Source organism: Nycticebus coucang, chromosome 5, assembly GCF_027406575.1.
Source record: "Nycticebus coucang isolate mNycCou1 chromosome 5, mNycCou1.pri, whole genome shotgun sequence".
Taxonomy (NCBI): domain Eukaryota; kingdom Metazoa; phylum Chordata; class Mammalia; order Primates; family Lorisidae; genus Nycticebus; species Nycticebus coucang.
In genome coordinates, this window is record NC_069784.1 from 141,960,406 (window position 1) to 141,982,200 (window position 21,795).

At 45.0% G+C, this 21,795-nt stretch overlaps 1 protein-coding gene across 6 annotated transcripts in view; it reads left to right on the forward strand.

The window, feature by feature from the left end:
- FAM120B (family with sequence similarity 120B) overlaps positions 1-21,795 on the forward strand; it is an 82,488-nt gene that overhangs the window by 19,234 nt on the left and 41,459 nt on the right. For 5 of the 6 annotated variants that reach the window (XM_053592837.1, XM_053592834.1, XM_053592836.1 and 2 more), the window contains 4 exons: positions 4,689-4,869; positions 8,925-9,026; positions 13,429-13,601; positions 18,085-18,177. In XM_053592837.1, the coding sequence (XP_053448812.1) occupies positions 4,689-4,869; positions 8,925-9,026; positions 13,429-13,601; positions 18,085-18,177 (549 nt within the window). The remainder of the gene's footprint in view (positions 1-4,688; positions 4,870-8,924; positions 9,027-13,428; positions 13,602-18,084; positions 18,178-21,795) is intronic. The other variant, XM_053592833.1, reaches the window with a different exon arrangement.

Below are 21,795 nucleotides of genomic sequence, written 5' to 3' on the forward strand. Positions count from 1 at the left end.
CTGTGGTGGAGCCCTTTTTGCAGTGTACTTCCCTGAGGATCATGGGGCCTCCTGTATCTGAATTTCTGACTCTCTTGCTAGTCCTGGGAAGTTTTCATTAACCATTTTCTTAAATAGGTTTTCTACACTTTTTGATCTCTTTTCGCTTTGGGGAATACTGATAATTCATAAATTTGGTTATATTTTGTAGTCCCAGATGTCTCAAGGCTTTGCTCATTCTTTCTTTTTCTTTCTTTCTTTTTGTTTGACTGGCTTATTTCAGAAGACTTGTCTTCAAGTTCTGAGACTTTCTTCGGCTTGGTCGAGTCTGTTTTTGAAGATTTCAAGTATGTTTTATGTTTCCTTCAATGAATTTTTCAGCTCTAGAATTTGTTGTTTTTTTTTTAAAAGATATCTCTCTCACTGGTTTATCATTTATATCTTGAATTGATTTCTGATTTGTTTGTATTTTCAGATTTCTCTTTCATTTTATTAAACTCTTTTGAATCAGTATTTAGAATTTCTTTATCTGGCATTTGGAAGAACTCTTTTTAGTTGCGGTCTGTTGGTGACACCTGATTTGATCCTTTGGTGCTGTCATCGTTCCTTGCATTCTCATGTTTGCTGTCCTCCTGGTATCTGTGCGTCTGACCCACCAGTTGCTTGTTTTGATTTTTTGAAATTGCTTTCAAAGAGAAGAATTTTTTCCTAAAGATGTATATATGTTGTTGCTGGAGTAGGATAGTTGGGCTTTCTTATATGATTTCTTAGGCAGTACACATGGCCCAGTGGTATCTGTGATTTCCCTTGTGTCTTAGAGAACAATTAGTAGTCGAGGCTGTGGTGCAGTTTTGCTGGAAATATGAACAGTAGCCAGGCCAGGCCCTGGGCCCCAGTGGTGGCAGCAGTGGGCTGATTGTGCCGAATTTAGGCCCCAGAGCAGCTTATGCTGGCAGCAGTGTTGGTGTGTCCTAGGGGCCAATTCTTGGGCTTTTAGGTGACTTGCTCAAAGCTGGGATTTAGAGCAGAGGGTCAGGTGTGGGCAGATAAAGAAATCCCAGCTTGCTCAGGGACCTGATGTGGGCAGTGGCAATGGGAGTGGTCCATGTTGATGTGGTAGCTGCAGTAGCTTGAGCAGGCGAGTCCCAGCCCCACAGCTGCCTTAACAGGTGGTGGTGGGTTCTGTGCTAAGCCTGGAGCTTGGGCTTCCCTGTTCCTCTCCGGCCAGGTAGTAGCTATAGTCATGCCACCACGAACTTCACTAAGAACAGGGCATGGCCCAGAATTAAACTCTTAAAATGGTGCTGGCTGTGGGTGCGCAAAGAGGACACCGCCCCTTTTAGGAAGCAGCTGAAGCAAGAATCCAGGGGGGTACTGTCCACTCACGTCTCATTCCCATAGAAGCTGGTGGCAGGACCATGGGAAATGTCCTAGATATATAGGAGACTTTGGACTCCCCTATCACTTACCACCTAGACAGAGCTGTGTCAGCCTCAACTTAACTTGAGGGCGGGACTCTGACCAGCTTTGCATTCCCAAAGAGTGGTAGCTTGAGCCTGTGAACCAGAGGGGATAGGGCCACTTCCCAGCAAATAGCTGAGATGCTGGGGTAGTGCTGTTGCTTCTGGCTCAGTCTCTCAGCAGCCTAGAGCAGCACCATGGGATTGACCTAGCAGTGGACAGGAAAGCTTGGGCTCCCTTGTCCCTCCTCAGCTGAGCAGGCCTCTGGCTGGCCTGAACTCATCCTGAGGGCCTGGTGCTCCCCAGCTTTGAACTCCAAAAGTGGCAGCGTGGGCCTGTAGCCAGAGAGGGCAGGGCCCTTCCCAGGCAAGCTGGGCTGACAGGAAACTAGGAAATATAGCTAGGGTGATACTCAGCCCCATGGCAGCAGGCTGTAGGGTGGTGAGCACCATCGCAGATGGGCACTAGAAGTCTGGCTTCCCTGCCCCCACCTGGCAGGGGCTGCAGCCCCAACTCAGCCCAAGGGTGGGGCACAGTCCAGTGTCATATCCTCACAGTGCCACCTGAGACTTGAGACCACAAAGTGAGGCCCTACCCACATAGACAGTGTGGTTGAGAGGCTGTATAGTGCTATATGCTCATGTCTCAGTCTCAGAAGCAGCCCAGAGGGTGGTAAGGATCTTCAGAAGGGTGTGTAGGAGTGTCTGGGCTCCACAGTCCTACTCAGAGCTGAGCAGTGGCTGCAGATGTGCCCACAGCTTTCCATTTTTCTGGTATGTAGAGTCTCAGGGTGGTGCTTGGCTCAGGATGCCCAAGACTCAGTGCCTGTGGGACTCCATGTAGGTTCCCTGTCTGGAGCAGCGTCTGTGTAGTCTCTGGGCAGCTCCTTGTGTTAGGCCTGAGACCCACTTACAGTGATCCCTGTCGCGTCCCCAGTGAATCCCAGCGTTCTCTCCTGGACCACCTGGGCTGTGGGCCAGCAAGCGTCTGCTGCCATTCTGGCTTCTCTGAGGAGAAGGCACGTCCTGCCCCGTCGAGTCGGCATCTTGATCGTGCCCCCCACGTAGGTTATTATAGACCTTCTGATCTTTACTGCTGATTCACCAAAAAAGTGTAATCAGGCCTGGCGGTGGCTCATGCCTATAATCCCAGAATTCCAGGAGGCTGAGGCAGATGGATTGCTTGAGCTCAGGCATTCGAGAGCTGCCTGAGCCAGAGCGAGACCTCCTCGCTTAAAAAAAAAAAAAAAAAAAAAAAAGCAGGCGTTGTGGCAGGCACCTGTAGTCACAGCTACTTGGGAGGCTGAGGCAAGAGAATCACTTAAGCCCAAGAGTTTGAGGTTGCTGTGAGCTGTGATGCCATGGCACTCTACTAAGGGTGACAAACTAAGACTCTGTCTCAAAAAAATGAAAAACAATTTTTTTAAAAGTGTAATTTGAGTCCTGCATCCCATCACTTGCTATGTGCTGCCACTGTCTTGGCATTACCTAGGAGAAACAAATGTGCCTGCACCTTGTTTTTGCTCAGTAAACAATAATTGAACAAATGGACTCGTGAATGCAACACAGTCTCCAGTCCCAAGCAGTTTATAGTTGAATGGGAGGTCAGATGAGAGAGCTGGGGGGGAGAAGTACATTGCGTTCCAAGGGGGAGGGGGAGAACATTTTTATGGAGAAGGTGACACTGTACGTGAACCTTTGGGGCAAAAGAAGACTGTGAGAGAGTGGATGGCAAAGGTGTTGTGAATTGGATGAGTTTCCATGGAGCACAAGCAAAGGTGGGAGAGAATTGAATACTGAGGACATGAGGATGTCCCGTGACACTGGATGCATCAGTCCATTCTGCAGAACACCTAATCCTGGATAATTTATAAAGAAAAGCTGCAGAACCACGAGCCACAGATTCTGCAGGCTGTACAAGAACCATGGCACCAGTGTCTGCTCCTGGTGTAAGCTTCAGGGAGCCTTCCCTAGAGACAGAAGGGGAGCAGGCAGATGCTGTCACCAGGGCGGGAGCAGGAGAGAGTAGACAACAGCATTAAACAGTCAGCTCATGTGTGGACTAGCAGAGCAAGAACTCACTGCCTTAGGGAGGCACCAGGCCATTCATGGGGGCCCTTCTGACTCTGACATCCCACCAGCCTCCACCTCAACACTGGGGAGCAGATTTTAGCATGAAGTTTAGAAGACCGTGTTTAACATATTGACCAAGTTGTATTTTAACTTACACTAGTTTTGAGCCTGGGGACTTGTGAAGCATATGTAACTCCCATGTCACTTGACCTGTACTACATGATCTGGCAATTCAGGTCATGAACTCATCCTAGAAAAAAGTGCCACATACCTCAGTGCTGAGTATCACTACTGTGGTGATCCTGTCATTGTGCAGGGTCTGACAGTTAAGTTTGCGAACTTGCTAAGCAAGGTTTCATGACCTTGGTAGATCAGTGTCTCACAACCGTGTTCCTGTCGACATGTAGGGGTGTCTTGCTGAGTGGCATTCATTATTGTTGTGTGTTTTTTGTGCCATACTACTACAGCTCTGATGGCCTTTCCAGAAAAAGAATTCTAAAATAGCTTTGAAGGGTGGACTAGACACTGGTATCAGTACACAGCTACCCAAGGGCAATACTTCAAAGGTAACCATGGCGATATTCAGCAGTGAGGAATGCAGCACTTTTTATAGGATGAGTTCACAAACTTGTCAGACCTCACATAACCTAATAAAACACTGTGGCCCCAAGGATGAAATCTTTTTTCTAGTATGGCTGTCAACATGTTAAATTAGAGAAAGGAGGTGGAGGCCTTAAAAAGGGCCTTGACTGTGTGGCAGCAGTTCAGATGTTTGAAGAGGCGAGCAGTTGGACCTGTCTCCACACAGCATGGCAGTGATGTGAAGGGTGAGTTACAGGGAGAAATGGCCGTGGGTGTGGGCCGGAGCCTGTGTAGCAGTAGCAGTGAAAAGTGGATGCGTCTCAGAGACAGAATGAGGAGGCAATGTGGTGGCAGAGGAGACACGCTTGACCAGTGATCAGACGTGGAAGAGGAGGTGCAGGACAAGTCCAGCTTTGAACACCGTGTCTCAGAGATGCAAACAAACACCAGCATGGTGTTGTAGTTTGAGTGGCTGTTATTCCATTTCAGAAGACCCTAAGTAAGTGGCACATGATAAAAAGTGTTTACTTGTTATATTTGAAGGTTACTATTTTGTTTTGAAGGAGAAACTAGTTGTCCTTAACTTTTGAACAGGTTGCTAGAACTCGGCACGTGCAAGCAGAAAGCTACCTGGTGTACAGCATCATGAGCAGCGGCGAGATTGAGTGCAGCAACACCCTGGAGGATGAGCTGGACCAGGCCCTGCCCAGCCAGGCCTTCATTTACCGCCCAGTCCGACAGCGTGTGTACTCACTTTTACTGGGGGACTGTAAAGGTGAGAATTGGTTGGTCTCTTTTTGTTATGGTTCCACTTGGAGTTGAATTCTGAGAAAATGGCTAGAAGAAGCAGAATACATTCTTTCAGGACATGGAAGCAATTAAGTGGGATTTCGTTTCTGTGTCAAATTTGTAATTGAGAATGCTGCTAGCATCTCAAATGGTCTGACCATTTATATGTGACCCACAGGATGTAGATTAATTAGCAAGCAGCTGGTCAGCATTCATTAAAAAAAAGAACCCCTGGTTTCTATAAAATGTTATATTTTATGCCTTAAAAGGATTTGTGACTTTTTAAAAAATGTGGAAACTCTTCCTGTAGGCATACAAGTTATGTTTATTATTAGAAGACGGTGTCTAGTCTTCCCTCCAAAGGTGATTTTCATGAAATAATTTTACAAAATCTAGTACATCATTTAAAATAGAAACACAGTTTTCGTTTAGAGTTTTGCAATTCTGTTTACGTTTTTCCCATCTTTATTTGCATTGCGCACTTAGCAGCCAGAGTAGGGCGAGGACTCTCAGTGAGGTAAGCAGTGAAAATGAGAGGACTTCAACACCAAGTGCAAAGTCCTCAGAGCCCGTCGCTCACTGTTAGGAATGGTTTGGGGGTGCTTGAGAGTGTAGGTGAGCACTTCTCCTGAGAGACCAGTGATGCTTCGTGCATTGAGTGGCCTATTCCCTTAGGCCCTGCTCATCTCAGACACAGGCAGACCTTGGGTGCTTTATGGTCAGATTTGAGAGTGTTTGATAACAAACTCTACCTGTCCCACTGTGTCAGGGCAGAGGTAGAGGAGTGGGATGCTGGTGAAAGACTGTTGGTGGCCCATTTGCCTAAATAACATTTCCAAATGTTATTATATTACTGTATTATTATACTGAATGTTATTATATTACTGTATTATTCTAGAAGACATATATTTACATAATCTAAAAGTGGTGGTGGAATCGTTACTATTTGGGGGACTTAGAGGTGGTGGGGTACTGTGGATCTCATTTGCATTAGATCCTGTAGTGACATCCAGTGTCTATTGCCTTCCCCCATGTGACCTAAGGAAGAGTGAAAAAGATGTGTGAGTGGATTTCAAAACAAATAAAAGAAACTGTGTAATGAAGTCTGAGGCCAAATATATTTTTAAATTTCTTTTTATTTGGCTCTCTGCCAATATTCTTTCTTAACATGATTGCACATTGACAAGAAAAAATATCTTTCTTTATGAAAAAGTTTTTACATTTTAGAATAATATTTACCTGCATTTGTGTTCACGCTGCTTCATTAAAATGAGATTAAACTATATAAGCTTCACTAACTTAGATCTCATACTTTGTTAATGGAATTTATTTATAGCCGTATAGATAACTTAATTAGATAGCCACATAGACAGGAAGAAGTGGTCAAATTGAACTTTAGTTCCTCTCTTCTCCCTTCAACTTTGGCCTTTTATATGAAGTTCACATTATTAGAATATGAAAATAAAATGCTATTGCTGATTTATTTATGGTGATTATAATGAAATATATTCGATGTTATCTGTTTGTCTTACATTATTGTTCTATGTGTGGTTGAAAATGGTGTATATTCTATAGTTGTTAAGTCTAGTGTCCTGTAAATGTCAGTTGTGTTAATAAGATTGTTCAAGGCTGGGCACAGTGGCTCATACCTGTAATCCTGGCACTCTGGGAGGCCGAGGCAGGTAGATTGCTTGAGCTCATGAGTTTGAGACCAGCTTGAGTAAAAGTGAGACCCTGGCTCTACTAAAAAGAAAAAAGAAAAAAGAAAACTGAGGCAAGAGGATAGCTTGAGCCCAAGAGTTGGAGGTTGCTGTGAGCTATGATGTCACAGCACTCTACCCAAGGTGACAGCTTAAGACTGTCTTACAAAAAAAAAAATAGGATTATTCAAGTCTTTTGCTGACTTTCTGTTTATTTCTGAGAGTGTTAAAATCTCCCCTTATTATTGTGGTTTTGTCTGTTTATTCCTTTAGTTCTATTAGTTTTTTACTGATGGTATTTTGAAGCTCTTTTGTTAGGGTTATATACATTGAAGATTGTAATGCTTCTTAATGAATTGATGGTTTTAACATGAGTTTTCTCATTTCTTGGTCATCAATTCCTTGTCCTAAAGTTGACTTGGTCTTACACATGCACTCCAGTTTTCTCAGTGTTAGTGACTATACGGTATGTCTTTTTTTCTATCTCTTGACTTTAAAACTTTATTTCTTTACATTTTAATTGATTGCCTTTTAGATAGTATGTTCAGTGTAATAATCTCTATCTTTTAATTGAAGTGTCTGAGACCATTTATATTTAATGCATAATTGACAGAATTGGGTTTTAATATTCCATGTTTGTTCTTTGCTCTGAATTTTTTTCCCCTTATTTTCTAATTTTCCCGACTTCTTTTGGATTAATTGAATAATTTTTATAATAGTATTTTGTTTTGTGTCCTCATTTGGATGATTGGATTTACCTTTCTTAAACTTTTTAATTTGAAATAATTATAGACTCACAGGGAGTTGCAAAAATAACACACAGATTTCCACATACCCTTTACCCAACTTCCTCCAAGTATGACATCTTCTAGAACTGTGGTGCAGTATCAAAGTTAGGAAATAAACATTTATGCAATAATGTTAATTTATTGATTTTATCTTTTTTTGCATGAATGCGAGTATGTGTGTGTAAAGTTCTGCATTGTTTTATCCCATGCAGAGATTCCTGTAACTACTGCCACAATCAAGTTAAAGAGGAATATAGAGGAATATTATATATATTATGTATAAAGGGATTCCCTCATGCTATTCCTTTGTTCTTTCCCAAGGCCCTGTCCTCTGGCCACTGCTAATCTGTTCTGCATCTCTATTTTTGTTCAATTTGAGAATGTTATAACTGAAGCCTGTAATATGTAACCTTTAGAAATTGTGTGTGTATTATGCATATATCTTAAGCTAGTGTTTTTCAACCTTTTTTATCTCATGGCCAAAAAATACCATCACTAAGCCAGATGTGTCTTGGGAGAGGTGGCAGCTTTCGCCTTGGCAGCAGTGAGCTGACCCTGAGCACACGTCGGAGGAGCTGTGCCCCGGCTCTGTGCAGGCCTCCTGCTCCCTGGAGTGCCGTGACATTTGATTTTTCTGAGCCCGTACAAGGCAGGCATCTGGGGATGGGTGGGAAGAGAACAGCTTTGCGGGGGGGGAGAAGACCAGGATGGGGCTGAGGTTGGTAAGGAGGGGCTAGACACATGGGGTGCAGTGGGCTGGGGGATTTTACAGCCAAGAAAAGCCATGTCACAAGTACTGTGAACAGAAGCCAGCAGGATTGCAGGGGTGGGGAGCAGGTGAAACTGCTGCCAGGGAGCATCTCTAAAGGTGGGAGGGCAGCAGGGGCATCCAGGGGCCTGAGCATATGGGGCCCAGGTAGGGGCAGGCTGGTGGACAGAGGTCTCGGGGTGAATCACACAGGGCTATAGCGAGTGAGGGCCCATGTGTGTGTGGTAAGGAGGGAGCCCCAGGGCTGCAGAGAGAACAGGGGCTGCTTGGGTGGCTGCAGACAGACTTAGTGAGGCACTGAGTGGGCAAGTCTCTGCTCACAGATGCTTGCTGAGTCTGGTAAAGGAACTGAAGTCAAATTGAACTTTTATAGCAATTAATAATCCAACATACAGAAATGCCTTTGTTCTAGATTATTTTTACCAGCTTTTGAATAGTCTAACATAATAATAGTTTTGTTAGTTATTTAAAACAGTGAGTTCAAGACCAGAAAGGATTCTCATTCTGGCATTTGTCTGTAAATGTTTTCTGGGACCATGGCAGGGCAAGATGGAAGTGGGGAGGAAGTGGTAGTAGTCACTGAGGTGGTAGACTCTACTCCCATTTAGTTGTTCATTTAGCCAGACTGTGCTTGAAGTTATAGCTCTTGTTGGAATGAATGGACTGCCCTCAACTTGGAGGGCAGGAACCCCAGGTCATGGGGCTCGTGCAGAGTGGGGCTGCCGCACGTGAGCCTGTGGACACATTTTCTTATGTACCTGCTGACCTGTCTATCTTTGTTCAGATGGCACCAGCACTTGCCCGGCCGTGAAGGAGTGGTTTGTATACCCTGGGAACCCACTGCGGCACCCGGACCTCGTCAGGCCTTTGCAGATGACTGTTCCAGGTACAGCTTATTTAAGTAAGCTGCTCATCTCCTATTGTCAGTTTGAGAATGGGTCAGCTATGGACGCATCTTTTTCTGTGTACCGATTTCCACCTACCCTTGGCCCAGGATGAATGTGTCCATCTCACGAAGTCCTAAAGTAATGGCAGAAATGACCTTGTAGCAGAATGGGTCTCCCCAGGTCTGCCCAGGGTCACAGTGATGGGGAGAAGGAAGAGACACGGGGTGGCTGTGGTCAGTGCAGTTCTGACCTGTCAGCCCTCATCTGCCCCCCTGCTGACTGTGTGTTCTGATGGGTTGTGGAGCTGGGAACAGGAGATAAAGGAAAGTTAACTAGAACAGTAAGTCACATTTCCATGGTGGCATCTCACAACATGGTGAGAGTAACTGGCATCATTCTGGAGAGCAGCCTTTCTTACTGTGAGTCTCAGCATCAGACAGAGGCCAAGGGCTTACCACCCTCAGGGGTGTGCTCCAGACAGGTAAGGAGGAGGCTGAATTTCAGGGTTTATTTTTAGTGGCTATGTTATTGTTTCAGAGAACACATATTTTTCTAAAATTTCACTATTCCGTGTTCATATGCATTAAATTCTCTCGTGTCACTACATTTTCCATCACATGAGCCTGTAGTTTACCAAATATGGGTATGAGCACTGCAAATGGTTTTTTAGATAAATGGAATTATGTTGAAACAGAAGTTGAGAAAAGTGATTATAGATATTTTCTTATTCTGCCAGTCAGAGATAGACTCAAACCTAGTATTTATCACAAAAACAAATTAAAATTCATAGACATTTGTTTTTATAGAAAGAAGTATTTTTTAAAAGATAGCCAAAATAATTTTCTGAGAACTTTTTTTTTGTATGTGTAACTTTCATCTTACAGTAATCTTTCCAAAAATAATCTGGAAGTCGGGCTCTGGTGGCTTATGCCTGTAATCCCAGCAGTCTGGTAGGCCAGGGCAGGTAGATTGCTTGAGTTCAGAAGTTCGAGACCAGCCTGAGCAAAAGTGAGACCCCATCTCTACTAAAAATAGAAAACATTAGCCGTGTGTTGTGATGGGCGTATGTCATCCCAGTTAACTCAGGAGGCTGAGGTAAGAGGAAAACTTGAGCCCAAGTGTTTGAGGTTGCTGTGAGCTATGAGCTATTTAGGGGAACATTGTGAGACTCTGACTCAGAAGAAAAAAAAAAAAGACAAAATAATCGGGACAAGGTTTATCACACCTTTCTTTATGTTTTGAATTAAAGAGCATATTTGGCTATTCATAACTGTACAAAGAGTTAATTTCAAAGGCCATTCTATATAATGTTTTAATAAACCATAGGAATTGTGTATGAGGCTCAGGGAAACCCTACCCTGGCACTCTAGGCAGGGAGGCTCATGTGTGCAGCAGCACAGACCATGCACCAGCATGCTGCTCTGGGAGGAAGTTCAGATGCCTGTGCTGGATGTCCACAGCCAGTAAACTAGAACAAGATTTGAATTTTTAGTCAGATGACTTAGATGGCTACTCTCTTTGTTTATACTCATGTTTTTTTGTTTGCATTTTGAGGCAGAGTCTCACTCGGTCATTTTGGGTAGAGTGCCGTGGCATCATAGTTCATAGTAACCTCAAACTCCTGAGCTCAAGCGATCCTCTTGCCTTAGCCTGCCAAGTAACCGGGACTACAGGTACTACACCCAGCTAATTTTTTTCTATTTTTATTAGAGACGGGGTCTCATTCTTGCTTATGCTAGTTTTGAACTCTTGAGCTTAAGTGATCCACCCACCTTGGCCTCCCAAAGTGTTGGGATTACAGGTGGGAGCCGCTGAGCCCAGCCAGTGTTTATACTCACGTTAATGATCATAAGAAGACAAGATTTTAAAATTTAAATGCCTTTCAGTATCTGTGAGAGAATTGCCAAATGACTTTAGACTAAAGTGGAAGATAAATCATTCAGCTTCCGGTCACAGGCATTCTCCTGACAGTGCACAGGGGAGTGGGAGTCCTGTTGCCGGGCCCTGCACTCCTCCTGGGAGGAGACCTATCACATATTCTGCCTCATTATTAGAGCTAGTTGTCCCCAGGTCAGACAAAGGACAGCCATAGCTGATGTACCTGCTCTTCTAAGACAATTTTAATTAGGTCGATCCCATCAACATTGCATTTTCAGCAAATCTCTCAATATAGTAACTAGTGTTCTTTCTAAAAAACTTTTTCTTCTACTAATACTTAATGGCTTAATGCTTTCTTGAATGACAGAAATGAAAAGAAATCAGGTATTTTCAACAAAGTGGAAGTGAAGCAGAAGCATTGCAAACAAAATTGTAGATAATACTTAAAAATTAGAAAGGGGAAAGAGTGAAATTTGAACAGGCAAGGGAACAGAGAAAAAAATCTCATTACTGGTTAGTGTGGTCTACATGTTTATAACCCCCCAAATTTATACGTTGAAAACCATTCACCATTCATCATTGTGATGTTGTTGAGAGAATGGGGCCTTAGCAAGGTGACCAGATGTCATTTGTGGCCTCAGGAAGAGGCCCCGGAGAGCTGGCTCCTGTCTTCTACCTTGGGAAGACATGGCCCAGGCACCAGCCAGCCCCCAGGACACCAGGAAACAGATTTCTCTGGTTGTAAGATACCCAGACTGTGGCGTTACATTATACCAGCCCAAACAGACCAAGGACTGGTCTGTTTTATTCAGGGAGCTCATTTGTATGCATATATTCCTGCTTGCTCCTCCTCAGATCACGAGGGCTCTGGGCCTATGTGCGCACATGGGGGATGTGTGTGTGTGTGTCCTTACTCCTCAGCATATCATGAAGGTCCTGGGGCTGTGTGTGTGCATGTGCCCCTCCCCACTTGTTTACATGCCCTGGTGCTCCCCATATACCCCCTGCCATGCTCCACTCTGTGCAAGTGGGTCTCAGGCCATTGAAGGAGCCTCTCCTGTCTCCAGACTGGAGATTCTTTTTCAGACAAACTGTGGTGACTTTTTCTCCTTTTCAGTGTCACACTTTCATCTTTAGGAGCATATCCTCATTTTGAAAATGGAGAAAAGCTAATTGCACACATCTAATTGGTAATTTGACTATCTTGAATGAATTTTTCAAGTATTCATGATCAATAAGTGAGTTTGGCATTTCTTGGCTATGTACGTTTGACTCACCAGAAACTTGGAACATGTCTCAGATGATTGTTGAAAAAGGAGCTGTAATTGGTATTTGAATCATTCTGTCCTTTGTTATTAAACAATTGTAGTAGCATCTTGTTTCTCTTCCTCTTGTTTATACTGTTGATGGTTTTCATTTTGACACTTTGATGCTCACAGGTCAAGAAAGTCTAGACCAGCGGTTCTCAACCTGTGGGTTGCGACCCACAGGAACTGTGTTAAAGGCTCGCGGTATTAGGAAGGTTGAGAAGCACTAGTCTAGACAATCTTGAAGATTTCTGTGAGTGGAGGAAAAAAACCTGTGTGTGCACACATGCCCTGAGGGAGGTGCTGATGTGACTGCCTGTGCGTATGTGTGCATGCGCGCTCTGAGTGAGGAGCAGCTGGTGTGACTGCTTGTGTGTGCATGCACATGCGTGTGTCTGTTAGACCCCAGCCAGCCTTGTACTTTGGGGTATATTTCCCAGCTAACTCAGCCTATCAGAAAATCGCAGCTGCAGAGAGTAAGTAACAGGAGGTGTCGCCAGTCACAGGTAGATGTGCCCGTCTGGACAGGGGCAGCTTTTAATTGTCAGGAAGTGGGGGCATTAGAATTGCCCTTTGTCTACAGTGCTGTGTGTCTTCATCCAAGCTCATCTACAGTTTGTTGTAATTTAAGTAGATAAAATTTTTTCTTTTGATTTTAATAATGTAAGTGTATATGCAGAGGGTGTCAAAAAATTGTATACACATTTTAAGCAGGGAAAGGACTGAATTTTGTGATACCCAAATCACGTTTGACTTCTGCAATTATAAGAGTTATTCAGCATGACTTTCCTTTATTAAAATGTGTTATGTATTTCTGGTATCCTCTATATAAAATATAGAAATGAAACACTAAAAATTACATTTCAGAAATTTCTAATAGCTTTAGAGGAGTGCATCCCAAAGCATGGGGTCCACTGATGACTTGGATCCAAGTCTTCCATTTGTTAAAATGTAGACTTCTAGCCACTTAATACCTCTCAAATCAGAATTCCTATGTACAGATCCCAGGACAATGTATTTTTATTAATGCAATCTCTGTAGCTGATTCCTCTGCAAAGGAAAGTTTGAAAACCATTAGTTGAGGGGTATAAGGAGTAAACTAAAGGGGCAGATCGATGGGGCCTCCACCAGGTGTGTGCCGTGGCCGAGGTGTCAGTGTAGCTCTGATTTGCTACTGCACAGAATAATGCAACATGGACTTTGTTTTTTTAACTAGGGGGAACACCTAGTTTGAAAATACTGTGGCTGAACCAGGAGCCAGAGGTGCAGGCCCGGCGCTTGGACACACTTCTGGCCTGTTTCAACCTGTCCTCCTGCAGGGAAGAGCTGCAGGCCGTGGAGAGCCCGTTGGCAGCTCTGTGCTGTCTCCTCATCTACCTGTTTGTCCAGGTAACTCGAGTGCCAAGGGGCTGTGCTGCGGGGACCTGGGGCTGCTCCTTGCTCATCCTTCTCCAATATCTGTCCTATAGAACCGTGTTAGACCTTTGAGATGCTCTAAAAATAAAAAGGTTCTGTGATGAAATACACTTGAGAAATCTGCCTGCGTTGTTAGACTTGTGACTGGTACATGTGTGAGCATTAGAGGCTTGGGAGCCCTGGCAGGCAAAGAAACCTGCGTTACCTTTGAACTTTCCTGGCTAGGGAGAACCCATGCGGTGGTTGGGGTGGTGGCCCATTGCTGGGAGGTGGTGCAGCGCTGAGGCTGCATTGTCACACTCTGGACAACAGGGACAACAGGAAGGATGTTTTTGCAAAAGTACCTGATAAAATGTCTGCTGAGGTCGCCGTCAGCATCACTGTCAGCGTCCCAGGCAGCTGGACCCCCACACTGAGGCTGCTACTGAGATCGCAGCGCCAGAGCCTTCATCTTAGTGTCACTCAACAAGTTGGACTATTTTTTCTATTTGTTTTACACTTAGTTTATGTATGAAAATCTTGAAGTTCACTTAAAAGATTCCCCTTTTTAAATGATTTTCTATATCCATGGTAATGTTTGGACACCTTAGTAACAGAAGGTCTCCCTGGGGTCAGTAATAGACCTCTCTCTGAGGTGTCTCCTCCCCACCTTGTCCCAGTTCTGCGGTTTAGGGTGATTTTTGTCTCACTGTTGACAAGACACCTGGTGCTGCTGCCCCTGCAGACATTCTCATAAACTCTGACCCCTCCGATCCATCTGGTCAACTCCATAATGGATCTGCGTGAGCATAACCGCTAATTTTCATTGCCTGGAACAGAAAGTTATTTTGTTCTTCACCCCTGAATTTATGCACTATTTATTGTCTTTAAGACGATTTACTCTTCCTGTGGAGTTACAGCCCAGGGAACCTCGCTCTGTTTCTCCTCCTGACTGTCCTCTTGGCTTTGCGCACTCTGCAGCTTGGTCTCCAGTTTGCATTTTGTAAAAATGTGGTTAAAGGGCTCTTAGAGATTTCATTGCTTCATTATTGGTTTCACATACATCAGTGTAAACTTTTGGTTTTGCGTTACTGTTTTGAATAGAATACTTCTTTGTATGAGGCTTAGCAAAGTATAAATTAAGATGGCAGAAATTATTTAATATTTGTAAAAACACATTTCTTTTTATATTACATATTAAATATGCATGTGTGTATTGTCAGTTAGTATTTTCTGCCCATTGTTTATGAATGTCCCAGGTGTCTGTGGTTGAAGCTGAGCCACAGTGGGAAATGGTAGGTAGCCAGTAACTGACTTTTGTTCTCAATGCTGTGTGTGCATAGCCACAGGGACACCATTGTGTCAGCTCTGGGACCTCCATGTGGACGTGTTTCCCTAGCAGGACCTGTAGTTGTGGAGCCTGTGGGGTCTGTGTTTGGCAGGCTCTGCTCCTGGTCAGCGTCACAATGCCTGCTGCTGTGAAACCCACGTTAGATAGGAGAACCCTATAGGTGTGAACTTGTAGCAAGGCAAACATCAGGAAGAAAATTTCCACTTTCCCTTTTTCCTATTAATAATGAGCTTTTAAATATAATTTTTTTCAGTGTAAGTCAGCATGAGTAGACTCAGTGACATGGCTTTAAAGGAGATGTTAAAACTGGAACTTTTTTTTTTTTTTTTTTTTGCAGTTTTTGTCCTGGGCCGGGTTTGAACCCGCCACCTCCGGCATATGGGGCCAGTGCCCTACTCCTTGAGCCACAGGCACTGCCCTGGAACTTTTTAAAATTAGAAAACAACAGATCAGTAGTAACCATTAAATTAAGAAGGTGTACTGTATTATTCATGGAGATAATACTCAAAGTGTATAAAGCGGAAAAGATAAATTTATAAAAACATTATAATTTTGTATAGTTAAGCCTGAATTATATGTTTTGATATGCAATATGAGATAAAAAAAAAATGATACTGTTCAATGTACACAAACTACAGAGAACCTAAATACATTTACGGTCGGTGTCCTTGGGGAGCGGGTTCCAGGAACCCAAGTGCACCGCTCCATGCACGCGCAGGGTCTGCCGCTGGCCTGCAGATTTATTTGGAGAGTAGTCCTCTCTGCACAGAAGGTTCATGTCCCGTGAATACTGGATTTCCCATTGAACTTGGGTTGAAGAAAGTTGCATATAAATGGACCTGCCCAGTTCAAGGCCATGTTGTTCAAGGGTCAAGTGTATTCTCATTCACTTAATGACAGCAACAAAAGATTCTATTAAGGTTTAGCTGAGAAAATCCTCTGGAAGCATAAGTTTACATCATAAAAAAGTACATATTTCATATAATCTATAGGTAGAACAAATACTTTATAATAATACATACTTTATAATGTATACTACTTAATGATATCCATTATGCGAAATTCTAAAAAGTTGGGGTATAGTACTAAGAGTCTTGGCAACCTCTTGTTTTAGTTTTGCTCATTACAAAAACGACATAGTGTGAAATTGGTTAACTGAACAAACATGACATAAAATAGTTATTCTTTTCTTGTAGTTGGTATTTTAAGATCAGCATTCTTCCAGTGTTACTAAAGTAGGATGTGGGATTACATGCTACACCCTCACTCTACAGGGAGGTGGAACATGTGGGTTTCAGAAAGCACTTGCTTATGCTGGGTCTCACTTCTAAGATTCGGGCCTTTTTTCTTGAGCATGGGTATTGTGCATTTGAGATTTTTTTTTCCCAAAAAAATAATTAGAATTGCTATCATCTATACAAAGGGTGGCACCCACCTGTGCAGCAGAGTGCACCAGGAGAGGACAGGGTCAGTAGGGAGGTCAGCAGGTTTCAGCAATGGTCAGCATCTCCAAGTGTATCCATGTAGCAAGCAGGAATCTATAGTGAACAGTCGTTCTGATTTAACAATGGGTTTTTATCAGAAATAGACACATTAGCTATTTTTACTGTCCAGAAAGAGTCAGTGAAATCATTATTGGTGAGTTCATTGTTTTTCTGTTTCCTTTTCCCTAAGCCTTTCCTTGCCATAGGACATGCTTGTCTGTGGGAACAGGCCCCACGGTCTTGTGACGGTAGTGGGTTGGGTGGGATTGTTCAGTAAGTGGCACCGCATTGCTGTTATCTGGGTGGCTGGATGTGCAGGCCAAGTAGGGACGTCTTGGTCCTGCAGCAGAGCAAGGCAAGAGGTGGCTGTGGCCAATGTGTGCTGTTCGGATGTCCACAGCTTCTTCAAGACCCAGCCAGTCTCAGTCTGCCTCTTTTCTTTTTTCCCCTTTTTTCCCCTTCCCTCTCCCTCCTTCCCTCCCTCTTTCTTTATTTCAAGACAGAGTCTGTCTCTGTCATCTTGGCTAGAATACAGTGGCATCATCATAGCTCACTGCAGCCTTGAACTCCTGAGCTCAAGCAATCCTTCCACCTGGGTCTCCCAGAGTGCTGGATTTACAGGAGTGAACCACCACTTCCAGCTGCACCTTTCTCTGGTTTCTCACACACCTTTGTTAGATCTGTGTGTCCCACAGTGGGCAGTGCTTCTCTGGGTTCTTATTTACTCTTAAGTTGGGACCTGACAATGCCCATCGGGTAGAGGAAGATAGGCATTGGGCCCTGCTCAGCCTAGCTACAGGTGCTCCCTGACCAGAAACCCCAGAGCTGTCTGCTCTGTGCACTGGGTACCAACATGATGGCTCGTGTTGCTCTCCACTTGGATTTGGGTGGCACCTCCTGATCATTCCCAGATGTTACGGAGATTTCTACCTTGCTGGAGAATACCTTTGCTAGAGTCAGGTTCCCCTGTTGTTCTTGGCCTGTGAGTTATGTGCACAGCTGAGGACACCATATAGAGAGCTTCACAGCCAGGGGCCAAGAATGGTGAGGAAGAGGCTCTGCTTTCCTTAGCACACGTCCTCTGCTGCTGGGATCAGCTGCACCATGTGTGTGCGTTTGTGCACATGTGCACCTGTGCTTGTAACCTGTTCCTGTTCCTGTTCACCCACGTGTGTGCCTGTGTGTGCCCCTATTCTATCTGTACACATGGACTTAGGTATTTTTGCCCATGTGTGCACATGTGTCTGTGTGTATCTGTGTATGCACGTGTGCCCCTCTATGTGCCTGCGTGTGCCTGCATGTGTACCTCTGTGTGCCTGTGTGTACACACGTGTGCCTCTTTGTACCAATGTGCACACGTGTGCCCGTGTGTACTATTTGCCTCTTGTATTCGCATGTGTGCCTGTGTGTTCACATGTGTGCTTGTGTGTACCTCTGTGTGCCTGTGTGTTTCTGTGTGTACTGCTGTGTGCCTCTGTGTACGCACATGTGTGCCTTTGTGTACCTCTGTGTGCCCACATATGCACATGTGTGCCTGTGCATGTGTGTGGCATGCACCCGCAATTAGCAATCGGGATCAGTTTGTGGGAATTGTAGGATGTCCTACTGTCACCTAACACTGTCCTTCCTCTGTGTCTTGCAGGTAGACACCCTTTGCCTGGAGGATTTACACGCATTCATTGCCCAAGCCCTGTGCCTCCAAGGAAAGTCAACTGCACAGCTGATAAACTTACAGGTACAGTCTTGATCCAAGACAAGGGGCATGAGCAGAGGGTCAGTATTCTTTCTAGCCTCTTCTTTCCATCATAGTTCATGCTTCACGGAGAGCGTAGGTCTTTTCACAACATAGCAGCTTATCTTGTCTCTTCTGCAGCTCAGCAATAAGTGACGGGATCAGTTACTGGCAAGCACTGCCTTAGTTCCAGGCTGAGAGGCTTGTAGTTCTCAGCACTGCTTCCATAGTCTCATAATTTGGAGAGAGTCATTTATTCAGTCCTTTATAAGCCTTGCTAAGTTCTGCTAAAAGTCTGGGGCCATTCTGCCTGCCTGCCTGTTCTGGTCGTGGGCCTCACCTCCTAGCTACCTCCCTGGTGACCTTCAAGGGTCCTGCACACCTTCTCAGGTACCCTCTTTTAGTGCTGTGTCCACGGTGAGTGATCAGTGCAGGGGTCATGGAAGGAGAAGATGCACTCCAACCAGGAGATGCGTCCTCCATGTTGTTCTATTCAAACATTGCTGGGAGGAGTGTTTATTCCTTTAATCTTAGCAAACGGCCTCTCTCAGTCAGCTCTGTGACTATCAGCTGCACCCTTGAGATCTGGGTATTGGTTATTTCCTGTTGGAAAATCCCAAGGTCAGGTCAGTTGTGGATGGAATCTTAGAGCTTTGCTTTACAAATGCTATTATTTGGTAATGATAATTTTTTAGCTTTATCCATAGCTTCTATTTAATTGAATTCATTTTGTATACTTGTCTTCCTAGTGAACGAAACTAATAAATTTCATTTGTAAATGACCTTTTACTCTAACCTCAGAACTCTCTCATCCTAGGTTTAATTCATAACTGATTGTTGTAGCAGTCCCGTTAAATGAACAACATCAGATTTTTTTTATTAAAAATATCAAAAGCTTTGTTAAAAAGCTATTTTTTTTAAAGTGGTCTTTCTTACCTCCATTAAACAAAATGGTATCTCAAAAAGTAGATTTTGAGTTGTCGGTAGTTAATACTAATTCCTCCTTCTGAGCTAGGGACCTGCTCACCACCACCCTCTGCGCCCTGGTTGGATCTGCCATCAGCCGTGGCTTCCCTGGTGTGGCTGAGCCGCTTCCATCACATCTGAGACTCCACCCCCCAGGCCCACTCTCTTCTTCCTTGTCAGTAGAATTAAACCAACAGACAGAGGCAGAAAGGGTCTTCAAGCTCCTGTCCTGCCATCCTGAGGAGGTGTGGACAGCAAACAGTGGAGTTGGGGAGTTTGGGTCTGTTGGGAACTTCTGTGTGATCTTGAGCAACTTAGTAAGAGCGAATGACCGAACCTTTGAGCCTCAGGGTCCACAGATAGGCAGCATGGTTTTCCTCTTGTGTTTCTCTCGGGAGCCCCAACTTGACACCCCACAGACTCACCACACTTGCCTCCTTGAAGCAGAGCCAGGTGCCTGCTACACTGCTGTCTCCTGCAAAGAGAAGCCACAGGAGAAGAACACCTTGAGCACCCACTCCCGCGTCACCCCCCACGCAGAGGCTGCTTCCCCTTGACCATCTGCTGGCCAACTTGGTACCTACAAACACAGCAGAGATTTTTTTTTCCACGGCTCTAGTTTTTCCCATTAAGGATGGGACCTGTGCCAACTGTCACTGGTCACTGGTTCCTGTGAGCCCATTGGGCAGCTGTGCTCTCCGTGAAGTTGGAGGTCACTTCGGAAAGTGTGTCAATGAGGACAGAGCTTTGTCGCAAGCCATGGCAGCCCAGAAGTATCTTTATGTTCTAGGCAGGGACAGCTCCCAGCATCACAGCTCTTCTAGGCTCCTGTCTCAATCTGTTCTGTGTTGCTGGAAAGGGCTGGCCCAGGCTGGGTCATTTATGAAAAGTTTACGGTTCTGCTGACTGTATGAGAAGCATCCCTTCCTGGAGCAGGCCTCAGGGGCCTTCCAGTCAGGGTGCAGGGGAGGGGGCACCAGGCTCCTTTGACACATTGACTGTCTCACTAAAGACAGGGTGGGCCATGGTGTTTTGGTATGAAAATAGAATAAAAATGAGGAAATTCAGACCAAAGGGCTGGCAAAAACTGGGTGTGCAGCAGAGTGGTCTGAGAACAGAATGCCCTGGGACCCATCCCAAGGCTGCCTGGTGCAGGGCTGTGTTTGCAGCCTAAACCATGGCAGTTTTCAACCATATCAAAACAGCATATGCTTGGCCACGTAGCACTTCAGCCTGCTTATCTGTGTCATTGTTGGGAAGAGTGGCCTATGACAGACCTGTGGGTGATGGAGCCCGAAGCTCTGGGCTGTGCTGGTGGCACAGGTGTCTGTGGGAGCATGCTTGGAGCTTAAACCAGTTAAGGATAGACAGGCAGGAAGCATGCAGGCCCAGTGAGGCTGTGTTTGGTGATGTCTTGAGAAGTCCAGCTTTGGGATGCTGTTCTAGGGATTAGGATCTGCTGCTTGAATGCTGTGATGGACAAAAAGGCTTCTCCAGAGCAAACCTGTGCAGTGAGCCTGTGGGCAAGTGGGCAGCTGTGAGGTGGCCATCCTGAGTGCTGGACACTGTTACCTTCTGGCCACTCTCCTGGCCAGAGTCTCCATGTGCTCCTAAGAAAGGGCCAGGTTTTCTTGCACGGTCCTGAAAGGGGTGTCTGAGCAGAGGGGGTGGGTGGTCAGTCTCTCTGGCTGGGCCCTGCTCGAAGGTAGACAGTACCAGAGAGCCACCACTGCACGTTGCTGGGGACAGCGTTTTTGTTTCCTGACAAATGGGTAATTTGTAAAAAAAAAAAAAAAAAAAAAAAAGTAAGGTACATGAAGCAGATAGTGTTGTTGCCATCCTCTTCCTATGACTATTGCCATGGGCTGTGTCACAGCAGAAGGCACGGGCAGTGGCTGTCCTCTTCCTGTGACTATCGACCATGGGCTGTGTCACAGCAGGAGGCACAGGCAGTGGCTGTCCTCTTCCTGTGACTATCGACCATGGTCTGTGTCACAGCAGGAGGCACGTGCAGTGGCCGTCCTCTTCCTGTGACTATCGACCATGGGCTGTGTCACAGTGGGGAGCACATGCAGGCCGCTCCTGGGGCCATATTCCTCCATCTTAGTACCATGTTCACCTTCTGAAGAGTGAGCGTACCCTGCGTCATCCTGTTCCTCTCACCACCAGTTTATAACCTGGATGAAGTCGCTTCTAAGGCTGTTTTAAATTTTGACAATTCTGACTATAAATAAATAGACATTTTTCTTCAGGCAATAGAAAAACTATAAATCTCATCAGTAGAAGTTTAAAATAAAATAGTTCTATGCCATTGAATGTCCAGATCATATTTTGTCTTGCCACAGATTAGTTAATGAAACGTTAAATCTGTGGTCACTAAACCCTGGACTGTGGACCAGTGCCAGTCTGTGGCCTGTTAGGAAGTGGGCCACATAGCAGGAGGTGAGCAGTGGACAGGTGAGTGAGTCATGCTTCATCTGCATTTTCAGCCCTTGCCCACTGCCCAAGTCACATCTGAACACTGCCTCCTCTCAGGTCGGAGGCAGCAGTAGATTCTCCCAGGACCATCATCACTGCTGTAAACTGCACGTGTGAGGGGTCTAGGCTGAAGCACCTTAGGAGAACCTTATGCCTGATGACCTGAGGTGGAGCCCC